This window comes from Mizuhopecten yessoensis, unplaced genomic scaffold, assembly GCF_002113885.1.
Source record: "Mizuhopecten yessoensis strain PY_sf001 unplaced genomic scaffold, ASM211388v2 scaffold10529, whole genome shotgun sequence".
Lineage (NCBI taxonomy): Eukaryota > Metazoa > Mollusca > Bivalvia > Pectinida > Pectinidae > Mizuhopecten > Mizuhopecten yessoensis.
In genome coordinates this window covers 562,179-584,920 of record NW_018408592.1, presented here as the reverse complement: position 1 = coordinate 584,920, position 22,742 = coordinate 562,179, and the positions used below count along the sequence as shown (strand labels likewise).

Sequence of the window (22,742 nt, the reverse complement as noted above, 5' to 3'; positions counted from 1 at the left end):
TTAATATTCACCTACCATGCGGTCGACCTGACAGTTGTGAATGACTTGTGAAGAATCTAAAACTGATCAGTGGAACGCTTTTCACGTTATAGTTTATAATCGAAAGACAAACTGTCAAAAATAGATCAAAATCCCAGGAAAAGAAGGCACACGCCAGAGGTGTGCACAGAGACCGAATGCAAGAACAAGTCTGCAATGGCCTCAAGTACAGAGAACACCGATACTGACGGAGCACAAGTCCAAGAAAACAAAGACACACTCAAGACAAGACAAGAACCGACTGCTTCCCTAAATCTGTCAAAACGCAAAAAAGAAATCGAAAATCAACGAGAGGGACATCCAGAACTGAAAGAAAGTGAGGGGTTATGATGAATTTCCTGTTTCAATGCATTTATTTGGATTACTGAAAAAAATGTTAATGAGCTGTCAAAATATATCTGATCTCGCTCAGGTGGAATACTGAGCGTTTCTTTTTAATAGTTTGATATCCAAATTAATCTTATTGCACGTATTCTACATCATATAAATTAGGTATATGAAAAATGTAAAAAAAAAATGTATGTATGCTTTTGATATTGCAAGCATGTTTTTGCACAACATGAAACAATATTTGACAAAAGCTAAAGGTTTACAGTTTTAAACCATAAGGAAGAAGAATTTCTGTAACATATTATTTTCATCATTAGTGCTATTGATGTATTCCTAGTGTTGTTTTAAAATGTTTATGCAATATATGATGAGAAAATGTTAGTGACTTTACCAAGATTAAAACCATGAACCTTCACTCTTCATCCTCCAAATTCTACAGGCTATGCTCACACTTTCTCTGCATCCCTGGAATATGTTGTGGTACAATACAATCAAAGATTCAAAGGCAGGCAGTAAGCTTTTTGATTTCAGGTGAAAAAAACCTGACCAATCAGAAGGCTGATACCTGTCCTCTGAAGATCACAGAGGAGTGACAGCCGACTTCAAAGCTGGTCAATTTTACTGTTACACTGCTACATGATTCTTTGGATGTACATAAAGATCACACTAATCTACTTGTCGTATCCACAAGGTGGTGCATACAGAGCCTTTAATTTCGTCATTATCTATTCAAGGGGTGCAGAGAACATTTGAATTTAAAGGGTAACCATTGTAATTTTCAGGATGCCAATCTCTAGCTATATATAAATGGATGCTGGTGTGGCAGATTTTAATTGTACATAGAATTAAGGTGGCCTTTGAGCTAAAGCGCCCGAATAGGAACCTGGAAATCAAGGGTTTGATCCCCTGTGGAAGCACACTATTCTCTTTCCTGTTACAAATGGTGTCTGTGGCCTTCCCTGTGGTGACAGGGAGTTAGAACCTGGGTTGTGGTGTTCAAGGGCGAACACATTTAAAAAGGGGGGAGTAGTGTGACAGATTTAAATTGTACATATGATTAAGGTCGCCTTCTAGCTTTGAGCTAGAGGGAATTTCCCTTTAACTTAGTGGAAGAGCGTCCGACAAGGAACCTGGAGATCGAGGGTTCGATCCCCGGTGGAAGCACACTATTCTCTTTCCTGTTACACTTGTATTCCTCCTCTGCTAAAATAAATAAATCATTATCATAGATTTTGAAATGTTAGGTTGCAATGTTCTGTCACAATTTAGAAACTTAATTAACTTTTGTAGAAGTCTGAAAAAAAGTGTTGTTTTTTTCCCGATTATTCTATGGATATGTGTTATGTATCATCTAAATGAAGAAAGTGGACTAAACCTCTAGATCAATCAACTGTTCTTCTGAAAGATTAAAGCTATGAAACATAACTACTATATATGCTTTTTAGGTCACCTGGCCTGAAGATTATTTTCAATCTATTTGCAGTTGATATGGATGTAGAGTTTTTGCAAACTGACACAGACTTAAAAATCCTCTTGAACATTGATCTCAAACCAGAACAGTTAAATGGTGTGGACCCAACCATTACAGACACTGACGCCCATTTGAAGTTCCCAGGTTTGTCAAATAAGAACTCATATATAAAAAGTCTTTATCAAAAGTCATTAATATAAGGGTTCACCCTACAAAGTTGTTCTCATGATCATGATGGGGTGTAGAAATAGGCGTCAAATTAGCACTGGGTGTGTTCACTGAAGTTGCAGAAATAGTTTGGTTCATGTGACCTTGATATGCGATACCTGTTTATCAAGGGATAAGCTCTTACACCAAACATAGGCTTGTCGTGAATAACATGTGTTAGGTTTATGATTTTTGTCCGAGTGATGTTGTGAGACAGTGAACTGTGACATTTATTACACAACAAATATTTTATTATAGCATCACATTGACAAATTATTTCTCTGAATGGTTAGAATGACTGATAATTCCAATTATCTGAAAGTGGAAATTTTTCATGATGTAAGGGATTGTGATTTCTGTTTGAAATGGAAATAATAATATGAAATTTTCATATTCAAATGTTACAAGCAAAATATCATAATTATAACATTCTTCAAATACCATTAATATAGATTGATATATCCCACAGTTGAATAAGTCTATGTAAAAAGCATATTTTGTTTATTTTCATTTTAGATGGACAGACATGGTCTTGTAACTTTTTCCGACATGTACAAGGAGATTCTTGCAGGCTCTACTTCAAAAACAGGCAGCTTGTTTTGCATGCAAAGAAAAAAGAAGCTGGACATTGGGTGTCTTATATGGTAAATCTGTATAAGCACCTACAAGCTCTACTTCCATCACTGTTGCATAATATTTTGTAAGATGAATAATCTGACTCTAGCAATCATATCTGCAGACGTATTATGCACTGTTTGTGAGACTGTTGTGTTAAATCCGCTATTGTAGCATTTATTTAGTCATCCATCATACATAATATTAAGGCAGTCCAACTTTTTAAGGTATAGTTCAACATTTATTACCATAAAGGTACATTCAAACCTGTCTTAGCTACCACCTTTTCGTAATTAACTTCTTGAAGCACTTCAATATGGCACTGTTGATTTGTCTGCTCAATATCGACAGCAACCAGTCATTTTGGTACTAAAATGCATTAGAGTTGGTGTTTCTTAGACTATTGGTAAGTAAAAATATCAAATTCAATATTTAATTTTCAATTTTGATAACTGTCTACCAACTACATTTTAGATTCCAAATAGCATACCTGATGAAGATGTAAGAGACAACAGGAAAGCTGAGGAGAAGCTTGATTTGGAGATCCCAGGCAATAGCTCTGATAATGCAGAATCACCACAGGAAGAGAAAGGAGCCAAGGAAACCATGGGCAAGTCGTCACCCTCCGAGGACACCACAAATATAAACAGTAGGTGGAAAATCTGTTTAATATGATATATTTATATACGTATTAAGGCTCTTTAGTGTTTGAATGATGAAAAATTGAAGTTACAGAAAAATATTGTTAGGGTTCCTTAAAAAAAGGTTTTTACAGTTCTTGATGATAAATAAACGAAGAGGAGCAGCTCCTGAATCTAGTTGAGCATATTAATATTTACAGTCGTGTTTTGATATGGGTGCTGACTAATGCTGAATTGATAGGCAGGTTTGACTGAATAATGATGCGCAAGTAACATAAGTATATGGCGAGAGAGTAATAAGGAAAGGCATGTGGCATGAAACAATACAGATTACAGAATGTCGACATTATGTATTGTTTCATGTTTTAAAGTTTTCTTTGCTTTAAATTAAGAGGGCTTCTGTATACATTCCTATACACTCACTGCGCATTAGTCATTTACTCCGGAATTAGTTCTGTGATAAACTAGAATCATGATTCATCTATCAAGGTCCAAGCTCGCCCTCCATCATATCTGTATGCAGACTTTATCAGTATTGTATCCAGATGAACCCCTTTTATTCCACAGATATTTGGATGAATTTCTGATATTGTGAACCACTACTTTGTATACTGTCTTAAAAACTTCAAAACAGGTTTTATTAACAGTACAATTAATATTTTACTTCAGGCTCAGCTTATCAGCTACAACACACCAAACATGACTGGATTGAAAAGGTAAATACACAGCAGAGAGAACCCTACACAAAAACCTAGGTCATGGTTTATTTTGGTTATATACTAAACAGTGCCAACTTTCAACAAACTAGCATTAAAATATATCGTTTGTGTAAGGTAGATGCCACATAGCATTGAGAGAGGAATGTATTGTTCTGCGCCTGTGGAACTCTTTGGTTTGAATAAATATTAATAGTGTTAACTGTTAAGCTTATCAGACTAATATCATATATTCTAAACTTATGAATGTTTAAAGTTGCTTTAATTTCTTTTACAGGAAAATCTCATTGTGGTACACATATATGTAAAGGAAGCCAGGAGAGATGGTATACAGATTTACTTTGATGTGCAGACACTGTCAGTTTTATTCCAGACCTCGTAAGTTACAGTCAACTAATATACTTTTCAGAATCACACATTTTAGTGATTGATTTTTAGCCAGTAGGTACATTCAAGGTCATAGGGGTCAAGTGTGTTTAAAAAAATTCTAGCAACATTTTCTTTGATACCAAATGGTCTAGACAAGAAATTTGGTATGTTATGTAAATCAGCAGTGCACTTTTTTCCTAATACCAGATATATTGTGCCAGGTCAAAGGTCAACTTTGAATACTGACAGGGTTAAGAGGTAAAAATGGGTTGTAACAGGTAAAAAGCTTGAAGATTAAGAAACATCTTCTTATATTCCACAAGGTCCAGAACCTGAAATTTGGCCAGTCAGTACAAGTGATAAAGTGCTATAAAGTTTAAGGTCATTGGTGTCAAATATGTTCAAAACATCAAGCAACATTATCTAAATAGTCATAAGGTCTAGAGCCTTGGTACTAAAACATCATGTACAAAGACCTGCAGTGCAAATATTTTGTTTAGTCCATGGATCATAAGTTTGAGATGGTTGAGATCCCCATCATGTAAACACGTATATACATGCTGGGCAGGAGGTAAAAAACAATCATGGTACCAGAATTAGCCCTGGGGTCTGGCCCTGTCCCTTGGAGACATCTTCCCTTGGCCATTACAAAGCATCCTTTGACCAGAGGGATGGAGCTTGTATATGGATATGTTTGCAATATTAATTTTAATGAGTTTTGATATTTTGCCATGATTTCTTGTGTAAATATTGATTGAAAAATGTTATAAATTTAATTTTGCTACTAATATATGTATGTCTAATGTCTTTCATCAATTTTCGTGAGATATATTATTTCAACAAAAATGCATTCCATAAACATCCACAATTTTATGCACTCCATTATCAATTTCTTCTTGGTAAATGCAATCTGTTTCTTTATTTTACAGGAACTCAAAATTTTTACAACTGCATGCAGGTACTGATGAAAATACTATTTTCAGCTGGGAGGTCAAGTTGAAGTAAGTAAGATTCATAAGATTTGGTAGATAGTTATTGGTTGCCATTGAGTACATTTTTAGCAGTTAAATGATGAAAATATTGGGTAACATTATCTGAAAATAATTTTATTTGCGTCACGGTGACCTTCACCTCTAGGTCAAAGGTTAAATAATAAGTCCTTACAAATAAGGAGGTGGATGTTTTTGTTCACAAAACAAATCTCTAGTGTGTTGAATTTTTCAGAAATGAAATTGATCCATCAAAGTCAAAGTTCCGTATCACTCAAACAATGATAGAAGTCTCATTGAGTAAAAAGATACCTCAGCGATGGAACACTTTAGAAGCACCTCAGCGGAAAGGTAACTTTACACTATACATTCAGTACAGCTGTGTAAATGTAGATAAATTTCAATTTAGGTAAGAGTCAATCATGAATTCCAGTATTATAATGGAAACTATACCGTAAACGTAAAATATTACAAACGCAGGTAATTTACGCTGATTACACGGAGCTGGATCATCCGCGTAAATTTCCCTCGTAGGTATAGTTTTTAATCGATAGTGAAAGGAACAACAACTCTGGTAGATATTGGTACATGTGTGTGTGTGATGTCCTCCTGTAATATTGGTTTGTCAACGTATTACTAATTAATGTACATTGTCCAGTAGGTACGCATACCTAACATGTACTCAGTAGCTACTAGTATTTTAAACCTGTACACATTTTGTAAAGTAAGGGAAATAACTCTGCAGAGTCGGTCTACCACGGCCACGTAAATTACCCCTGCGCGTATAGTTTTGACCTTCAAAATCGCCTAATTTTCACCCAGCGTAAATAGCGTTTACAGTATTGTGGATAGTATTAATCAAAAACAAAGGTTCTTCTAATTAAAGGAAAAGTTAAAGGGAGTGAAATACAGGTATTATCCTGATTATTCCAGTCAAGAAAAAAACATCAAAACCAAAATGTAATTCATATCCCAAAAGCTACATCTTTACAGAGAAATGCATAAAAGTAATTGTATCAAAGGTTTCTGTATTTTGTTATACTTTTTTTCTCCAGAAACTGCTTTGTCTTCAAAATCAGATAGTTGGATTTCCACTGGAAAAATTCCCAGTTCTAGTGGACAAGAGGCAAAGGCATGCTCTGGGAGCCAGTCTAGTGTGATGTTCGATGAGCTGTCTACAGTGTCCACAACCAAGAAAGGGGACTATGCTGACAACAGGACTATGGAGGCCTGTAAAGGGGCCACAGGCGTGTCACAACCAGTCCGAGACCTTAACTCACAGGTAAGTACAGTCTACACTCTACAGTGGGACCGTTAACACCTTATATCAGTGAGATATCCAATCTGTTACTGCCGGTCTGGACCAGAATTTGTAGAATGCTTGATAGCTAAAAAATTCAAAATAGTGATAATTAGATTAAATTGCAAAGCAATAATGTAAATGTAAAATGTTTGTTATTCTATTGCCAAAGTGATGTATTAAACTACTTTTCTACTAATAAATTTGATTGCGTTGGTGAGGAAAGCTGTGATGTTGAATTGTAGACCATTTCTCTAATAAAATGCTGTATGCTTTAGTCGGATCTTCGCTTTTCTTTCTTAGAAGCCTACATGTAAAGTTTCACCAATGAACAAAGCAAAGGAAATGGAGCAAGTTGTCTCCCCTGGGAATACAGGCCTGGACAATCTGGGCAACACCTGCTTCATGAACAGTGTTTTACAGTCCCTGGCCAACACCAGGGAGTTCCGGGACTTCTTCTACAGTAAGTAACAATATCTAATCATTCAGCCTTTGTATTAAAGCTGTTCCTATAGAATCCTGAAACATTGAAACGGGAAAGATCCCCTTCCACTCATTGTTTGCTTAAAGGTCCAGCCATTATACAAACTTTTAAAATCATTTCTTACCCCACCACCTGTATATAATTCCCCAATTCCCAGATGATTTTTTTTTTATACTTCACATAAAACTTGCTTCACTATTTGAAGATTATTGTAATAAATAGATCCACTGACATGTAATGTCAAGGCTATTGATTTACTGGCCAATAAGGGTTATTTTAAAAACTGCATTATTGATAAATAAAAAAATAATGAAAATAAGGAAGCAGATGTAGTATTGCTACATTGTAATGATATTAAAAAGCTTTCTAAAAGATTGCCACTTTTCTTATTGCTGAGGTAAACATAATAATTAGTTAATTATTTTATTAATAAATTTTTAGAACTTTGTGGATTGGAATGGATTTGTGAATTTTAACTAGCAGAAGATGTTAATTTTTGCAACCTATGTTGTGTTTTTAGGTGGTGCCTACCAGAAAGACATAAACACAGATAACCCTTTGGGCAGTGGAGGGAAATTGGCAGTACAATTTGCACATCTACTCAAAGTGCTATGGTCAGGAAAACACTACTCCTATGCTCCGTCAAAACTCAAGGTAGGTCTGCAATGCTCTTCAGCTCACACATTGTATGGCAGTGGCAGTCTTACATGCTGATAAATGACTTAACAATCTTGTATTAGAATTTCTAAGCATCGTTTGATTTTTGGCTTTTAAGGATTGGGCCTTGGGTTTTAGAATTGGAAAAAGGTTTAATTCAGATTAGGATTTTTTTTCCATCCTATAAAAAGTGTATTATAAATTTTATACTGATGTACATTTTGAAAAACTAAAGGTACTTTATTTAACAAAAGTTTAACATTCAAATATGGGTCGTAAGTAGAATTGAAATAAAATAAATAATTCTAAGTTAAGTTGGAGAGTTTCTTCAGCAAAAAATGTGGAAAATATAACCCATTTCTTGTTGGGATTCGGATGTCATTTGAATATGTTGAACACTTTGATGTTGACTGACTTTATAAAAGTAAGTATCTGAATTATGCATGGCATCTAACATCTTGACATTTTACAGAATCTTGTTGCGATGAAGGCCAGTCAGTTTACAGGATTTGCACAACATGATGCTCAGGAATTCATGGCTTTTCTCTTGGATGGTCTTCACGAGGTAAAAGGATGTTTGATATTTCTTCAATAATTTTTTCATAAAAACTTCAACTTCTTCGTCTTTCCAAGAGCTATCTATAAGATTTAGTTCCCAAACAAAGTTTTTGTTTGGTAAAATAGAGGAAATGAAAGTCAAAGCAATAAAAAAATCACCTCATACCTTAGTTGATTAAGAATAAATCGGAGGTATCATTCCTTATTTTGAATTCTTTTCAACACTTTAGTTAATTTATTACTTTGGTATTAAACATTAAACTCTACTCTGTGTATTTTATCGTCCAGGACCTGAATCGTGTGAAGGAGAAGCCCTACACAGAGACTGTAGACTCCGACGGCAAATCAGATGAGGTTGGTATCATCACATCTACCAGAAAAATTACAAAACTGAAATAATACAAAAATCAAAATTTAAGCTGATATGAAGGAGTGATGGCTTAGGAATGCACTTTCAATGATAAGGTTGTGTACAGGATAAAATTATGGATGCATGGTTCATACAGGTGTTGAAAAGGCCCTAAAAGAAAGGGTTGGGCTTGAAAAGCCCCTAAATTTAAGAAAAAAAAGTCTTGAAAGGGTAAAGATGAGCCTCAAGTTTAACTAAATGATTGTTGAGCTATGATATTATAATCAGTTAGGTGTTTTTTTCTGTCAATCTCCTACAATTTAATTTAGAAATACAAGAAAATTAAATATTTGTTAGGAGTTATTTTCTTGATTGTCGGGCTGCTGACCAGTTTAAGATTTTAGGCTTGCTTGCTGTTTATATTGTGAATGGAAGAGACAACCAGGTTAAACACCCAGATCTGTATTTGAGAATTAATTTGTAATTGGCAGGAGTTATGTCCTAAGTTTCATTTTAATGGCTCTAAAAAGCCCTGAATTTCCAAGAAAATTCCTGTACAAGCCCAGGGATGGAATGAGAAGCAAAGAAGGGAAAAACCAATTTATTGTGAATGAGAAATGCCTTGTTGCCTACCCTACAGATGAACTTGTATATGTAGTATGTGTGTGTTGACCTGTGCATATTTTCTGTGGCAGACTGTAGCCAGAGAGGCGTGGGATGTGTATAAGAAGAGAAATGACTCGTTCATTGTCGACCTGTTCCAAGGCCAGTACAAGTCAAAGTTAGTGTGCCCTGTCTGTGGTAAGGTACGTACATTATAAATGTTGTAAAGACTATAGCTAGTTATGACAATTTTAAAGAGATCAATAATAATTAGATTGATAATACCCACTCATAATATCCTACAATAAATGTGGTAAATTATGGATTTACAAATATGAACAACAAAACAAAATCAACATACGAAAATAATTATGTGTTATTTTCCATATTATATTGTATTTCTATATTACTAATGCGTGATCAATGTAGGTGTAGGATTTTTTTTTTTTTTTTACATTGTGATCATTTATATATACAATTTCAATAATTTCATAATTCTTGATTACTTTTTTTAACTTCAATATAGGTATCGATAACCTTCGACCCTTTCCTGTACCTATCTGTGCCATTACCGAAGAAGAAGCGACAACTACCTGTGATATTTATGTGGAGGGACCCATACAAAAAACCTGTGCAGGTATGTTGGATTAACAGAAAGTTCTTTATTGCCACTACAGCTGATGGAAGTAAAACAATAAAACATTTCAAACAGGGAATCATTAACTGTTTGTAATACTGTTGATATATTGATTTGGGGCGTTTAGTATACTGTATATCGAGAAACTTTCACCCTTCACTGGTAAAATCTGTATTCGCCCAGCGTTAATTTGCCATTCAATTGTAGTGAGTATATATAGTAAGTTGGGTATAGTAAAACCTCCCTATAATGCCACCATTTGTCCAGAAAAATTGTCGTTATAAAGGGGGTTGGCAATATATTGAGGGAAATATATTAAGGATTTATTTTTATTTTTTTTAAACAAGAAAAAGGGACGTTGAAATATGCTGGTGGTAAATGAGGTGGCAATTGACACAAGGGGCATGCATTATTTCAAGGTTTCACTGTATTAATATTTGCTGTCAAAAAAGCAAAAGTTCAATTGTGAAAATTTCCTGTTATAAAGTATGTGGAATAGGTAACTATTAACAGGTGGTCTCCATTTAGCTGTGTAGAGGTAATTGGAAAAGACATATTTAGGATAAAATGGTAATGAGGATGTTGATAACTGTGGCTGCTTGTTGGACATTGTATTGAGAATTATTGAGACTTTTCTCAGCTGACCTGTTTTGTTCCACAGTTATTGCTTTGGTTGGCAAAGGAGTGTACAACAGACATGGTCAAAGAAGCGGCCTCAAAGAAAACGGGAGTTAAACCAAGAGATGTGAGTGTCAAGTCAACTGTCACAGGATCAGCAATGTTGTAATATTACTCCAAATATCCATAGTTAACCCTTTCACCACTGTAGACCATAGTGGACTCCTCCTCATCCAGATGAATGTATGGTAGAGTCTTCTCAAGTTACCTAGGGGTGAAAGAGTTAACCGTCTGACTACTCATTGAAGACGATTCTTCAACCCCAGTTATGCAACCCTTTTCTGCTACCTGGCTCGTTAGTTGTTTAGGGGTTTAAATTTCACATTTTGAAGGTACATTTTTTTTCACAAATATTAGATTTCATATAAATCATCCAGTGAACTTGTAAATGTTATTTAAGGTGTCATTATCATGTCTGTTGATTGGCACGTGTTAGAGTTGACTAAGCTACATAATTGACATACCATGCAACTGTACAGTGTAGCTTACCGTTCATGTATGCAGCTATCAGTTTTAAAAAAAAAAATCATCTGTTTTCCTTCTTTTCATTTTCAGATGAGAATTATAGAGGCATACAAGAGTAAAATATACAAGTATTACAGCAGTGAGTCTGACTGGTCCAATGTCCAAGCCAGTGATAGCATCATAATGTAAGTCTGGGGGACATGTCATAACATCATAATGTAAGTCTGGAGGACATGGCATAACATCATAATGTAAGTCTGCGGGACATGTCATAACATCGTAATGTAAGTCTGGGGGACATTTCACAAAATCATAATGTAAGTCTGGGCGACATGTCATAACATCATATGTAAGTCTGGGGGACATGTCGTAACATCGTAATGGAAGCCGGGGGGGCATGTCATAACATCATATGTAAGTCTGGGGGACATGTCATAACATAATAATGTAAGTCTGGGGGACATGTACTAACATCATAATATAAGTCTGGGGGACATGTACTAACATCATAATATAAGTCTGGGGGACATGTCATCGCATCATAATGTAAGTCTCGGGGACATGTCATAACATAATAATGTAAGTCTGGGGGACATTTCACAAAATCATAATGTAAGTCTGGAGGACATGTCATAACAACATAATGTAAGTCTGGAGGACATGTCATAGCGTCATAATGTAAGTCTGGAGGACATGTCATAACAACATAATGTAAGTCTGGGGGACATGTCGTAACATCGTAATGGAAGCCGGGGGGGCATGTCATAACATCATATGTAAGTCTGGGGGACATTTCACAAAATCATAATGTAAGTCTGGAGGACATGTCATAGCGTCATAATGTAAGTCTGGAGGACATGTCATAACAACATAATGTAAGTCTGGGGGACATGTACTAACATCATAATATAAGTCTGGGGGACATGTCATCGCATCATAATGTAAGTCTGGAGGACATGTCACAGCATCATAATGTAAGTCTGCGGGACATGTCATAACATAATAATGTAAGTCTGGGGGACATGCCATAACATCATAATGTAAGTCTGGGGGACATGTCATAACATCATAAGTGTTGGTACATTACTTCTCCATGTGTGGAGAAGGATGGGGAGGGGGACAGAACTTTCCATGCACAGGTCAGGGGTTTGTGGGGACTTATTATGCCTTTGAATCACAATAATAATATTATAAAACTTTCAAAATGTGCATACTTGACCTATTTCAGAGGTGAGGTATTGTCAGAGGAAGTGGCTGGGGAACCGGTGTATGAAGTTTATGTTGTCCAGGTGAGTAGATTTAGTCCAAGTACGTACTCCTCACCTACTTATTTACAGTTTCTGTATTTAACACAGTCAGTTGATTTGGTTAGTTATTTTCCGAGTAAAACTGAAAAGGCTTGAACTTGTCCTGTGGAGAAAACAAATGTTATCATGATTTCGATGATTGTGCAATTGGTGCAGCACCTTGCAATTGAAAAGGACAAAACATAAAATGACTAAATAAATACAAACTATAAGAAGTGAGCCTGTATACTCTCCTTTCCTCTACAGAGGACCATCCTCCCTAACACAGCTCCTACACACTGTGCATCCTGTAAACGACTGTGTCCTGATGGAAGCAAGCTGAAGAGATGTACAAAGTGTTACAAAGTCGGATACTGTGATAGGTAGGCATTCCTTCAATTTTCATCAAAAAAAATTCAAGCTGTTATAAAATTTTGAGTTCCTCAAATCTTATAATTCCCCTTAGCTTTTGCATTGAGATTTGTCCAGTCCATAGGGTGACACCAACTGCAGTATGTTGTTATATGTGTGAGCATTTCTTTCTTGACAATTAAGTCATTCTGGATTCAGAAAAAAAGTAATATATCTATGAAAGACTGTTCTTTTGTCTGTTGTCATATAACCCTGCATGTGTGTAAATACTACAATGTCCTATTCTCATAAAACTACAAAAGAAAGTATAGGAAAACAACGAACCAACGAACACCCCCACCTCAATATATGAATAGACAAAATATCTCTTTACAGCTTTAAATATCAATGTTAACTTTGTAAATGACATCACAGAAATCAGTATTCAATTCTATCTCAGAATTTACACAAATCACCAAAAGAAATAATGGACATAATGTTCTGCATCTTTGTTTCAGAGAAACTATTTCTTTTTCTATTTAAACTTTTTCATTACCTGAGTCTGACCCTCACATAAGATGAGAAGCACAGTGATTGGATTAATGAGATTTGACTGTCTAGTTGTATCCATTAAATTATCTGTTAACAGGAAGTGTCAGAGGGACCACTGGAACCTTCACCGGACTAACTGTAAACCAACCCCAGAACCCGTCGGCTGTCCATACATCCTCAGTATACCCGAGTCACGCACAACCTTCTCCAGGCTTTGTACGCTCATGGAAGCTTCCGCCAGGTTGGTTGTTAATCTCCGTTGTTATTTAGAAAGACCTCCTCTATACAATATTTTATACTAAATGTATACTTGACAAGAAGAAAAACCTGAAGAAATTTAAATTCTGGTTTTATTTTTAATGACAACAAGAATACAATGTACAATATTTTTGTAGGTCACCTGGCTGGAAGGGTCAAAGATACTGTTATATTGCCTGTAGCTATATTTTAAGATTACAAATGAGAGATTTTTACTAGATAAGCGATGGAGGCCCTTTGGGCCTCTTGTTTTAATTTGTTTAAACCATGATTAAGTGAAACCTTTTTGAACCAAACACACAACTAAATCAGTATTTTGATTAAGACTTTTGGAGTATGCAGTATAAATATATTAGAAATAAAAGTCTGCTGAAGGTTTTGTTTATACAGGTTTCCAAATACCCAGGTACATGGTAATAAGCAACCCAGTATGTGTGTTGTATAAAGTAAAGATAAACTTCAAAGAATGTTTCATTTTTCTCATGTTTCTTAAGATATTCTGTGGATGTATTCCAACCCCCTGTCAAACCTGATGCGTCCGGTAAACTCAGCAGCCAATCCTCCACCTCCTCAAGTCTCAGTAGCAGCAGCAGCCAATCAAGTGGCAGTATGAACAGTTTAGATAGCCAATCATCTATCAGTAGTACATGTACAATCACAGCCGGTCAGGATCAGACTGACTGTGGGGACACGGACTTGACTGCCTCATCATCTAGTGTGACGACAGGCGTTGAAAGTGGTGAGGAGATGGCCGACATCTCCCAATATCTCCAAGCAAATGTGGAAGGGGATCATATGAACATCAACCCCACCGACACAGATATTCCACTCAATCCAGGACAATCGGACGAGAGTGTCAATGAGAGGAATCTACCGGAGTATCCTTCCTTTAAGTTGCCTCAATCAGATTACGCTGACATGACTCGAGAGGCAGAGATAGGAGGGGAGGAGGAGGACATGGAGGATGGGCGTGGCTCCCGACCGACGCCCACTAATTCCGTACTCGGTATAAAATCAGATGATATGGATAGAGTATCACCTCTCTTCTTCATCAAACCTGTCAACCAAGAAGGCCTTGGCATAAAAGGACCCGACGGGGAAAGGCTTGAAGACAAAGGTACGTGTGGCACTCTTCTAAATTGAGAGGGTGGATGGCAGAATAATTACGCTGGCTTTTATAAACATTTTGAATATTAATATTGTGTTCTAATAAATGTAATCCCTCAATTTAATAATATAACTTTGACCCAGATCTATACATGTTTTTCAAATTTCTACAATCAAAATAGCATGTAGGAAAAAAAGTTATGTTTTATACTCCAGACCAACATAGATTTGGAGATGGATGTTTGTGAAGTGGGTCATGGTAGGGGACATGAGCATGTATTACTTATCAGTATTTCGTATGCTTGTTTAAAACACCTGTAAAGATTGCATACTTTCAAGAGGTTTTGTTTTACTTGGCAGGAGATGTACCACTGGATTTGTCCTACAGACAGTTTCTGTCTATTGACTGGAAAAACAATGACAAGTTCAGTCCATATGCACTAGTGCAAACCAAAGAACTGGTATGTCTGAATAGTAGTACAGTTGAACCTTGTTATCTCGAACTCTTTTAACTCAAAGACCCCGTTTATCTCGAAGTATTTCTCCGGTCCCGGCCAAGTCTCTTCTTTATCTTAGTAAATAAGACTCTGATAATTCAAACCCTGAAAAGTCGAAAAACTCTGATACCTCGAAGTAAGAAATTGGTTTCAATAGCTTAAATCCAACATCAAAACATCGTCTACTTCAAATTGTTCGAATTTCATTTTGTCACTTATTAATTCTTTGATACAAATAAAAAGCAACAGTACGACATCTCGCCATTCCATGTTTATGAACATCTTTCGCGTGTAGACTAAATCGGTAAAAAGAATTTACGATAAAGCTTCAGACTGTAAAGTGTGCGGACTGCCAAAACCATGATGTTTATAATAAAAACAAAATTCATTAATGTTGATCAACCGTATTCTGTACTTACTGCGAGTCCGTTAAATGATTTGTACACCCAAACAGACGACTGTGCAAACCAGAAAATTGGAAAAAAAGCTTGGTCATGCATAAAAGAGTTCCACAGTTAAAATCACAACCTAGGACAGCTTTATGGGTTCATGTTTTCACAGGAGCCAGTATGGTTTTGAACGTCGATCGAGAAATTTAAGAACAATACGATAATTGCTGTTGATTACATCGAGTTGAGGAGGTGTCAGGTGTCACATTTAGCTTTAATGAATAATGTGTTACATGTACGATATAATATGTTTGGATGTGTTTTTATTTACAGAATCAACTATGTGTACGCTCCATTACAGTGATTTGTTTTAGACTTGCACACTTTCATTTCCTCATTGTATAGTACGAGGACGAAGACAGCATTTAATCACTAAGCCCGTCAATATTTATAAGGATTCACAATATGGTCCAACCGTTTTGATCGCGTTAAATGAAAGTATGTTTTTCGGAAATAACTTACTCTACAGTAATTTTATAAGTGTGTTTATTGTAAAATTACATACCTGTATTTGTTATATTGATTAATACGTGTATTATTCACCGATTGATTATAAGTATAGGTTATTAATAAAATAACAACTGTTAGTGCTATGTCCAACAGCATTTCATACTAAATTAATAAACCTGCATAACTTGAATACTCGGATATCTCGAAGTTTTCCCACCACCCCGTCTACTTTGAGATAACTAGGTTCGACAGTATTTTGTAAATAATACCTTCCCGAGACAATATTACGAGAAATATACTGTTTCCTGCTTTCTCACTCCAACTATCTCTCTCTTTTTTTCTTTTGTTAGACCACTTACCAATGCAGAGGAAATGTCTTAAAAAAGAATCTTATTTCTACTCACTGTAAATCAGGTGTAACAGAAATGTTTTCTATTATTATATGTACCCACTAAAAAGCACTAGCATTAAAACTTCAAAATAGTAATGAGAAGATGTAAGTTTCAGTACATTGTATTAGGATCTTGTTTATAAATTGTATGTATATAAAGCTGTGAGTATTGTTGTGATATACTATTTTGTTTTCTCCCTAATGTAGGACTGTGAGGAGGACCCCAGCATGCAGGCTTCAGTGGATGGTGAGTGGAACGTAATATTATAATACGGTTACTGAAGATTCTCTCTCTGTCCTGTACAGTGAAACCTTAATGCATAAAATTCAGCCCAGCCTGTTTTTCTGGTCCAGGCCATTTACTTTTACAAAAGTATACTAATTTTACCTGACCATCGTAAACATTGATGGGTGAGTTATTCGTTATGACTCGAAGAGATATACCCGGTATATATATATTGGTCCTCATGCATATTACCAACATATCCATGTAAAAAAATTCTAGACTATTGTAAGGTCTCTGATCCTTAAATGTGAAGTCTTACATTTCTTTAGCTCACCTGCCCAAAGGTGAAAATGACCTTGACCTTCTTACAAGGTCACAGAGACAAATATGTCAAACACTTCAAACAAATTCTGAAGAAGAACCAAAAAGCATAGAATCATACAATAATATTTTGCTGGTAGTTTCAACAGATGGAGCTGACAATGTTTGCCAGTGAAATATTTGTAGTACAGTATGATGTTTAATGAGAATATTTTGCTATGACTACTTAAAGATACAGGCTCTCTGGGCCTCTTGTTTAAGTTATTGTGGTTACATCGGATAGAGTGTACACCCTGTACATTATATCTAAAGCAATGGGAGTCTTTTTACAATAGAATCTTGTTAGTTCAGACACTTTGGGTTATTGCCTCAGTGAGCCCTTATTTTGTTGGAACCTTGTTAGTCTGGGTACTTTGATTTGTGTGTATAGTTTATAATAGTGGACTATATTTACAGAAAACAGCAACATCACCATTACACAATGTCTGGATTTGTTCACGGAGCCCGAGGTCCTCAGTCCAGAGGAAGCCTGGTAAGAAAAGCTTACACATACGATATCCAACATTAGTATGCATATATATATATACAGCTTACGAAGATAAACTTACACATATAATTACCAACATAAGCATACATATATGCATTTGACACACTATATGAAATTATGTCTCCTGTTACAGGAGAAAAATGTCTGATGACTTTGATGTTGGTCAATTTGTCAAAGTTAAGATCAGTACTGTGTGACTCATTGCTGTCTATTTAAATCAATTGGTAATACTTGTCAGTTTGTAATTTACTTTGGATAATGGTATTTTAGCTTCATTTAATATCCATATGATAAATTTTGAAATCTCAAATACTTCCAGATACCTAAACATCATTGTTGTCCCAAATGTTTCAGGAACCAAATGCCCCTCTATGACAGTCTCTGTAATTTGAATCTCAATATTAAAGCCAAAACCATTCTGCAACCGTACCAATTTGCCTGCTGTAAGCTCGATGTCTGAATTTATCTGTAGAGTCTTATAACTTTTGTGTAAACAGGTACTGTCCGCGGTGTAAGGAGCATCGGGAGGCCACTAAACAAATGTCCATCTGGAGACTGCCCCATACACTCATCATACAACTCAAACGCTTCTCCTTCAGAAACTTCATCTGGCGGGACAAAATTGACAAAATGGTGGACTTTCCTGTTAGGTATGTCTTGTGGCATTCAATTAATACAAAATGGTGGAATTTCCTGTTAGGTATGTCTGGTGGCACTCAATTAATACAAAATGGTGGAATTTCCTGTTAGGTATGTCTGGTGGCATTCAATTAATACAAAATGGTGGAATTTCCTGTTAGGTATGTCTTGTGGCATTCAATTAATACAAAATGGTGGACTTTCCTGTTAGGTATGTCTGGTGGCATTCAATTAATACAAAATGGTGGACTTTCCTGTTAGGTATGTCTGGTGGCATTCAATTAATACAAAATGGTGGACTTTCCTGTTAGGTATGTCTGGTGGCATTCAATTAATACAAAATGGTGGACTTTCCTGTTAGGTATTAAGTCTGGTGGCATTCAATTAATACAAAATGGTGGACTTTCCTGTTAGGTATGTCTGGTGGCATTCAATTAATACAAAATGATGGAATTTCCTGTTAGGTATGACCTGTGGAATTCAATTAATACAAAATGGTGGAATTTCCTGTTAGGTATGTCTGGTGGCATTCAATTAATACAAAATGGTGGAATTTCCTGTTAGGTATGTCCTGTGGCATTCAATTATTACAAAATGGTGGAATTTCCTGTTAGGTATGTCTGGTGGCATTCAATTAATACAAAATGATGGAATTTCCTGTTAGGTATGTCCTGTGGAATTCAATTAATACAAAATGGTGGAATTTCCTGTTAGGTATGTCTTGTGGCATTCAATTAATTAATAGCACAGATTTGTATTATTACCCCTAAAGATTTCAAGAGTGATATAAAAAAAATCTAATTCAGTGGATATTTGAATATTAAGATTATCTTTAATTTTATCATCAAGAACTTTCAAGATGTGCAGCAGAGTTTCATAACAGGAAAATAAGCATTTGCATTTTTACTTACCACAGAGGATTTGACCTGTCTCAGTTCTACATCGGTGCCCAGCCGAAGAACGAGCCTCCGCCTGTGTATGACCTGTATGCTGTAGTAAACCATTATGGAGGCATTCTGGGTGGTCACTACACGGCATTCGTGAGGTGTGCAGACCTCACAGACTCTAGTAAGAATGATGTTGGTAAGTCTATTATTACGTGTAGTATACAGACCTCAGACAGCGGTAGAAAGGACTGGAAGGAGTAATAAAATATGGAAAATTTACAGACATCAGTAAGATTGATGGAGTAGAAAAGTACCTGTATTACTACTTGCAGATTTAATTAATAACCACACCACACCAAGGAAATCAGTGTTGATCATGTTAATTTGTAAAATTCCAAGTTTGATTATTTACTGATTGTTTTTTTTTCTGTTTGACAGATTGGCGATTGTGTGACGACAGCAGAGTGTCTTCAGTAAGCAATGAGAAAAACCAGGTAGTGACCAGGGGAGCCTACCTCCTGTTCTACAGGAGACGGGACACATTCTCAATCCCCAAGGAAATGTCCTCCGGACAGGACACAGAAAACAAAGCAGAGGAAGAAACTCCACAAACAGACCCCTCCTTCTCAGGGGAGACAAACACTGTAGACAATACTATAGGAATAGACTCAACAGATTCAGGGAACACCGCAGCCAGTGGTAATGTCACAGAGGCCACGCCCCTCCTGGACAACCGATACTCCGATCCCAAGAATGGTGACACTTACCCAGAGGACAGTGATAAGGAGAACGTAGACTGTGACGGGGAACAAACTGGCGTACAGGAAAATACCTACCGGCCCCCTGTAGATCTGGGCTACATGGACATGGAGGCTGTCGACTAGCTGTGATGTCGTATAGATGTTGCCTTGGTTATATGTGAGGGGCATTTGAATGTGGTGTGTTTCTAAGTTAAGACTAAGTTATCTGTAGAGTATTATAAGATTGAGAAGTGGCGTACAAGTTGTATGTGTATGTTTGAGTTATTTAGTTTTGATATATTTCGACTAAACAGATAGTTGTTTGATATAATGTTGTATATCTTTAAGCATGTTCTTGCGCGACACCATGGTTAGAACAAAAGTGTGATAATGATGCATTAGGTGGATGTTGTTTTAATCTTGGAAAGGAGTCTTGTTTTATTGTGATACCTATTCCTTAAAGTCGTCAAGTTTATTACTTTAAAGATTGTCTTTTGTATTAATGCTAATATAGATCAAATTAATAAAATTTCAGCTGGAAAAAATATTTATCAATATTTACATCCTTTTTACTCTCCTAGTCTTGGTAGAGAACCCTTGTGATTTATGTGATATTTATTTCAATTTTCAAAGTTTGCTCAGATTTACAAAATCTGTGGGAAAATACCAGTTCTCCTATGAACCGTACAAGGTGTAATACCCTCAATAATAGTTGGTGCATTATTGTGATACTGGGAACAAAACCTAGCACATATTTTACATGGAACCTATGGCAGGATATGAAATATAACAATATTGTGTACAGTGAAACTGTCGCAGAAAACTGAAAGATACCTTGCACTGAAAAACTGTCGCAGATGACATGACAGTGCTGTCAAAAGAATTAAAGCATACCAATACTTAATACTTCGAAACTGTCACGGGGGAAAAATAACAAAACAATGCTTTGTACAGGAAAATCGTCCAAGGTAAGAAAACATACGGGGAAAGTAACGCAGGACATCACACAACAAAACATGTACTATGGATTGTGAAACCGAAAGAAAACATTACAATACTGTGCACAGTGAAACTATCACAAGAGTGTTACTTTGACAGTTTTTGCCGAAGAAAGATTCCATGAATTCAACACAAAAGCTAACATCACTAGTAAAGTAACACTACATATAAACAACATGGGAGCATCAAAAAGGCTGTCTACAGTCGGTACGCTGACTTGTCTCATAGTAAATCTACAGTACTTTGATGAGAAATGTTCTCAGTCGTATTGAAATAACGAATTCACCTAAACATGCACTAGCAGGTCGTATGACTCCACTGTCTTATTACCCAAAGTCTCTTAAATAGGGTTCAAATCTTCCTTTATACTCCAGTGGTTACGCTCACTTACGCTCTCTGCACCCCTGGAATATGTCATGGAGATTGTGATGGGATAAGGATACAACTCCCTACTACAGAGCATGCTGTCTTTAACGAGGAACAGAAACATTTAGATTAATGTTGAGATATGGAAACTGATGATTTTGAAAAAGAGGAAATATAATAAAATTTGAATGTAAGACAAAAATGTACCACTTACAACTAGATAGTAGAAACGGTTGTGAGATTTGTTTTGTTTGTAGTATATACTGTGATCTCAATACCTCTACTGTTATACTATTTTTTCACGAGATGTTCTTATTTATATGATGTGATATTTTGAGAGGACATGACATACTTACACTGTTCTATTCCCCATCGCATAGAGCGGAAAACATGTATGTAATGCTATGATGTAATAACAAGCGACTGTACATTATGTAAATTTATAGTCCCAACAAAGTTAACATTAGATTTGGAGTTCATGAGTTAAAAGGCCGAGGTTTTTTCATGGCCTCCCAATTTTCCTAATTTTCCTGAAATCCTTGATAAATAGATATAGCAATGTAGAACATTTTAGCAAATTAAAAAAAGGAAAACTAGAGACAAAAATTGTACAAATGGTGGGGTTGACACCCCAGGGGGCTGAGGGGCGGGGCCAAAAAGGGTAATTTGGCTATTTGGCTTTTAGCGACCTTCTCTGGACCTCAGCAATGGATATCAACTATATTTTGTTGTAAGCATTCCTTCATGGTGGGGATTAACTATTGTACAAATGGTGGGGCTGACTCCCCGGGCTAAGGGGATGGGGCCAAAACTAGTTTATTACTTGGAAATGGTTGAGATCCCCACCCCAAAACTATATATACAAATGCTGGGCATGAAGAGACGAATGCAGTCATAATATGCTACAAGGATTGGCCTTGAGGTCTGGCCCTATCCCTGGAATCTTATTCGGAGAATATTTTTCCATGATAGCTTAGATATCCAGGTGAGTGATACAGGCCCTCTTGTCTAGGCTTCACATACTAAATTTAGGAAAGTATTGAAAAGTCACTTTAACTAAATCTGAATAGATCTATCTAAAAAGTTACAATTTTTCTGTCAAACTTTTACTTGAATATTAAATTACCAGGTAAATGGATGCCTTTTCTTAAATAGTTCTAAGCCTAACAATGGTATTAAGCTGCTCACTCTTGGCTTACATTTGAAGTGAAGACAGCAGTTCATTATATATAACATGTGTAAGAATGTAGACCTCTCCATTCAAATTAAATAATGAAATAACGTTTAAAGATGATGAGTTTGATAAAATCTTAAAACATTCAGACAGATTTGTTGGGGATGACATGCCAGTTGTCTCCCCTGCTTTATTTCTAGATTTTTGTCTGAAAGATAATAGATTCTTTCACCGTTACAATTGGTCCACAGACTTTGAAGAAACTTTTATTGTAATTTGTTTGGAAAAAAATCGATTCGATGTACCTCTTGTTATATATGAACCAATGTAATTTTGTTACCAACTTCAATTCCTCTTTTACGTGTGATATGTGAATAAAACGCTTTACATCGTC

General features: G+C 36.0%; 1 protein-coding gene across 2 annotated transcripts; it reads left to right on the top strand.

The window, feature by feature from the left end:
- Positions 1-11: 11 nt before the first annotated feature.
- Positions 12-22,742, top strand: LOC110460965 (ubiquitin carboxyl-terminal hydrolase 19-like). Of its 2 annotated transcripts, none has more exons than XM_021514212.1 (27): positions 12-355; positions 1,853-1,984; positions 2,564-2,691; positions 3,137-3,311; positions 3,973-4,019; positions 4,297-4,397; positions 5,318-5,389; positions 5,613-5,728; positions 6,457-6,659; positions 6,981-7,140; positions 7,682-7,815; positions 8,291-8,383; positions 8,665-8,730; positions 9,421-9,531; positions 9,855-9,965; positions 10,627-10,710; positions 11,199-11,293; positions 12,337-12,397; positions 12,662-12,777; positions 13,395-13,538; positions 14,050-14,672; positions 15,023-15,123; positions 16,657-16,696; positions 17,453-17,528; positions 18,041-18,193; positions 19,099-19,265; positions 19,508-22,742. In XM_021514212.1, exons 1-27 carry the CDS (start codon positions 196-198, stop codon positions 19,951-19,953), a joined length of 3,915 nt encoding a protein of 1,304 aa, XP_021369887.1. In that variant the 5' UTR covers positions 12-195; the 3' UTR covers positions 19,954-22,742. The 2 variants fall into 2 exon arrangements, with proteins under 2 accessions (XP_021369887.1, XP_021369885.1); XM_021514210.1 differs by having other exon boundaries at positions 6,433-6,659.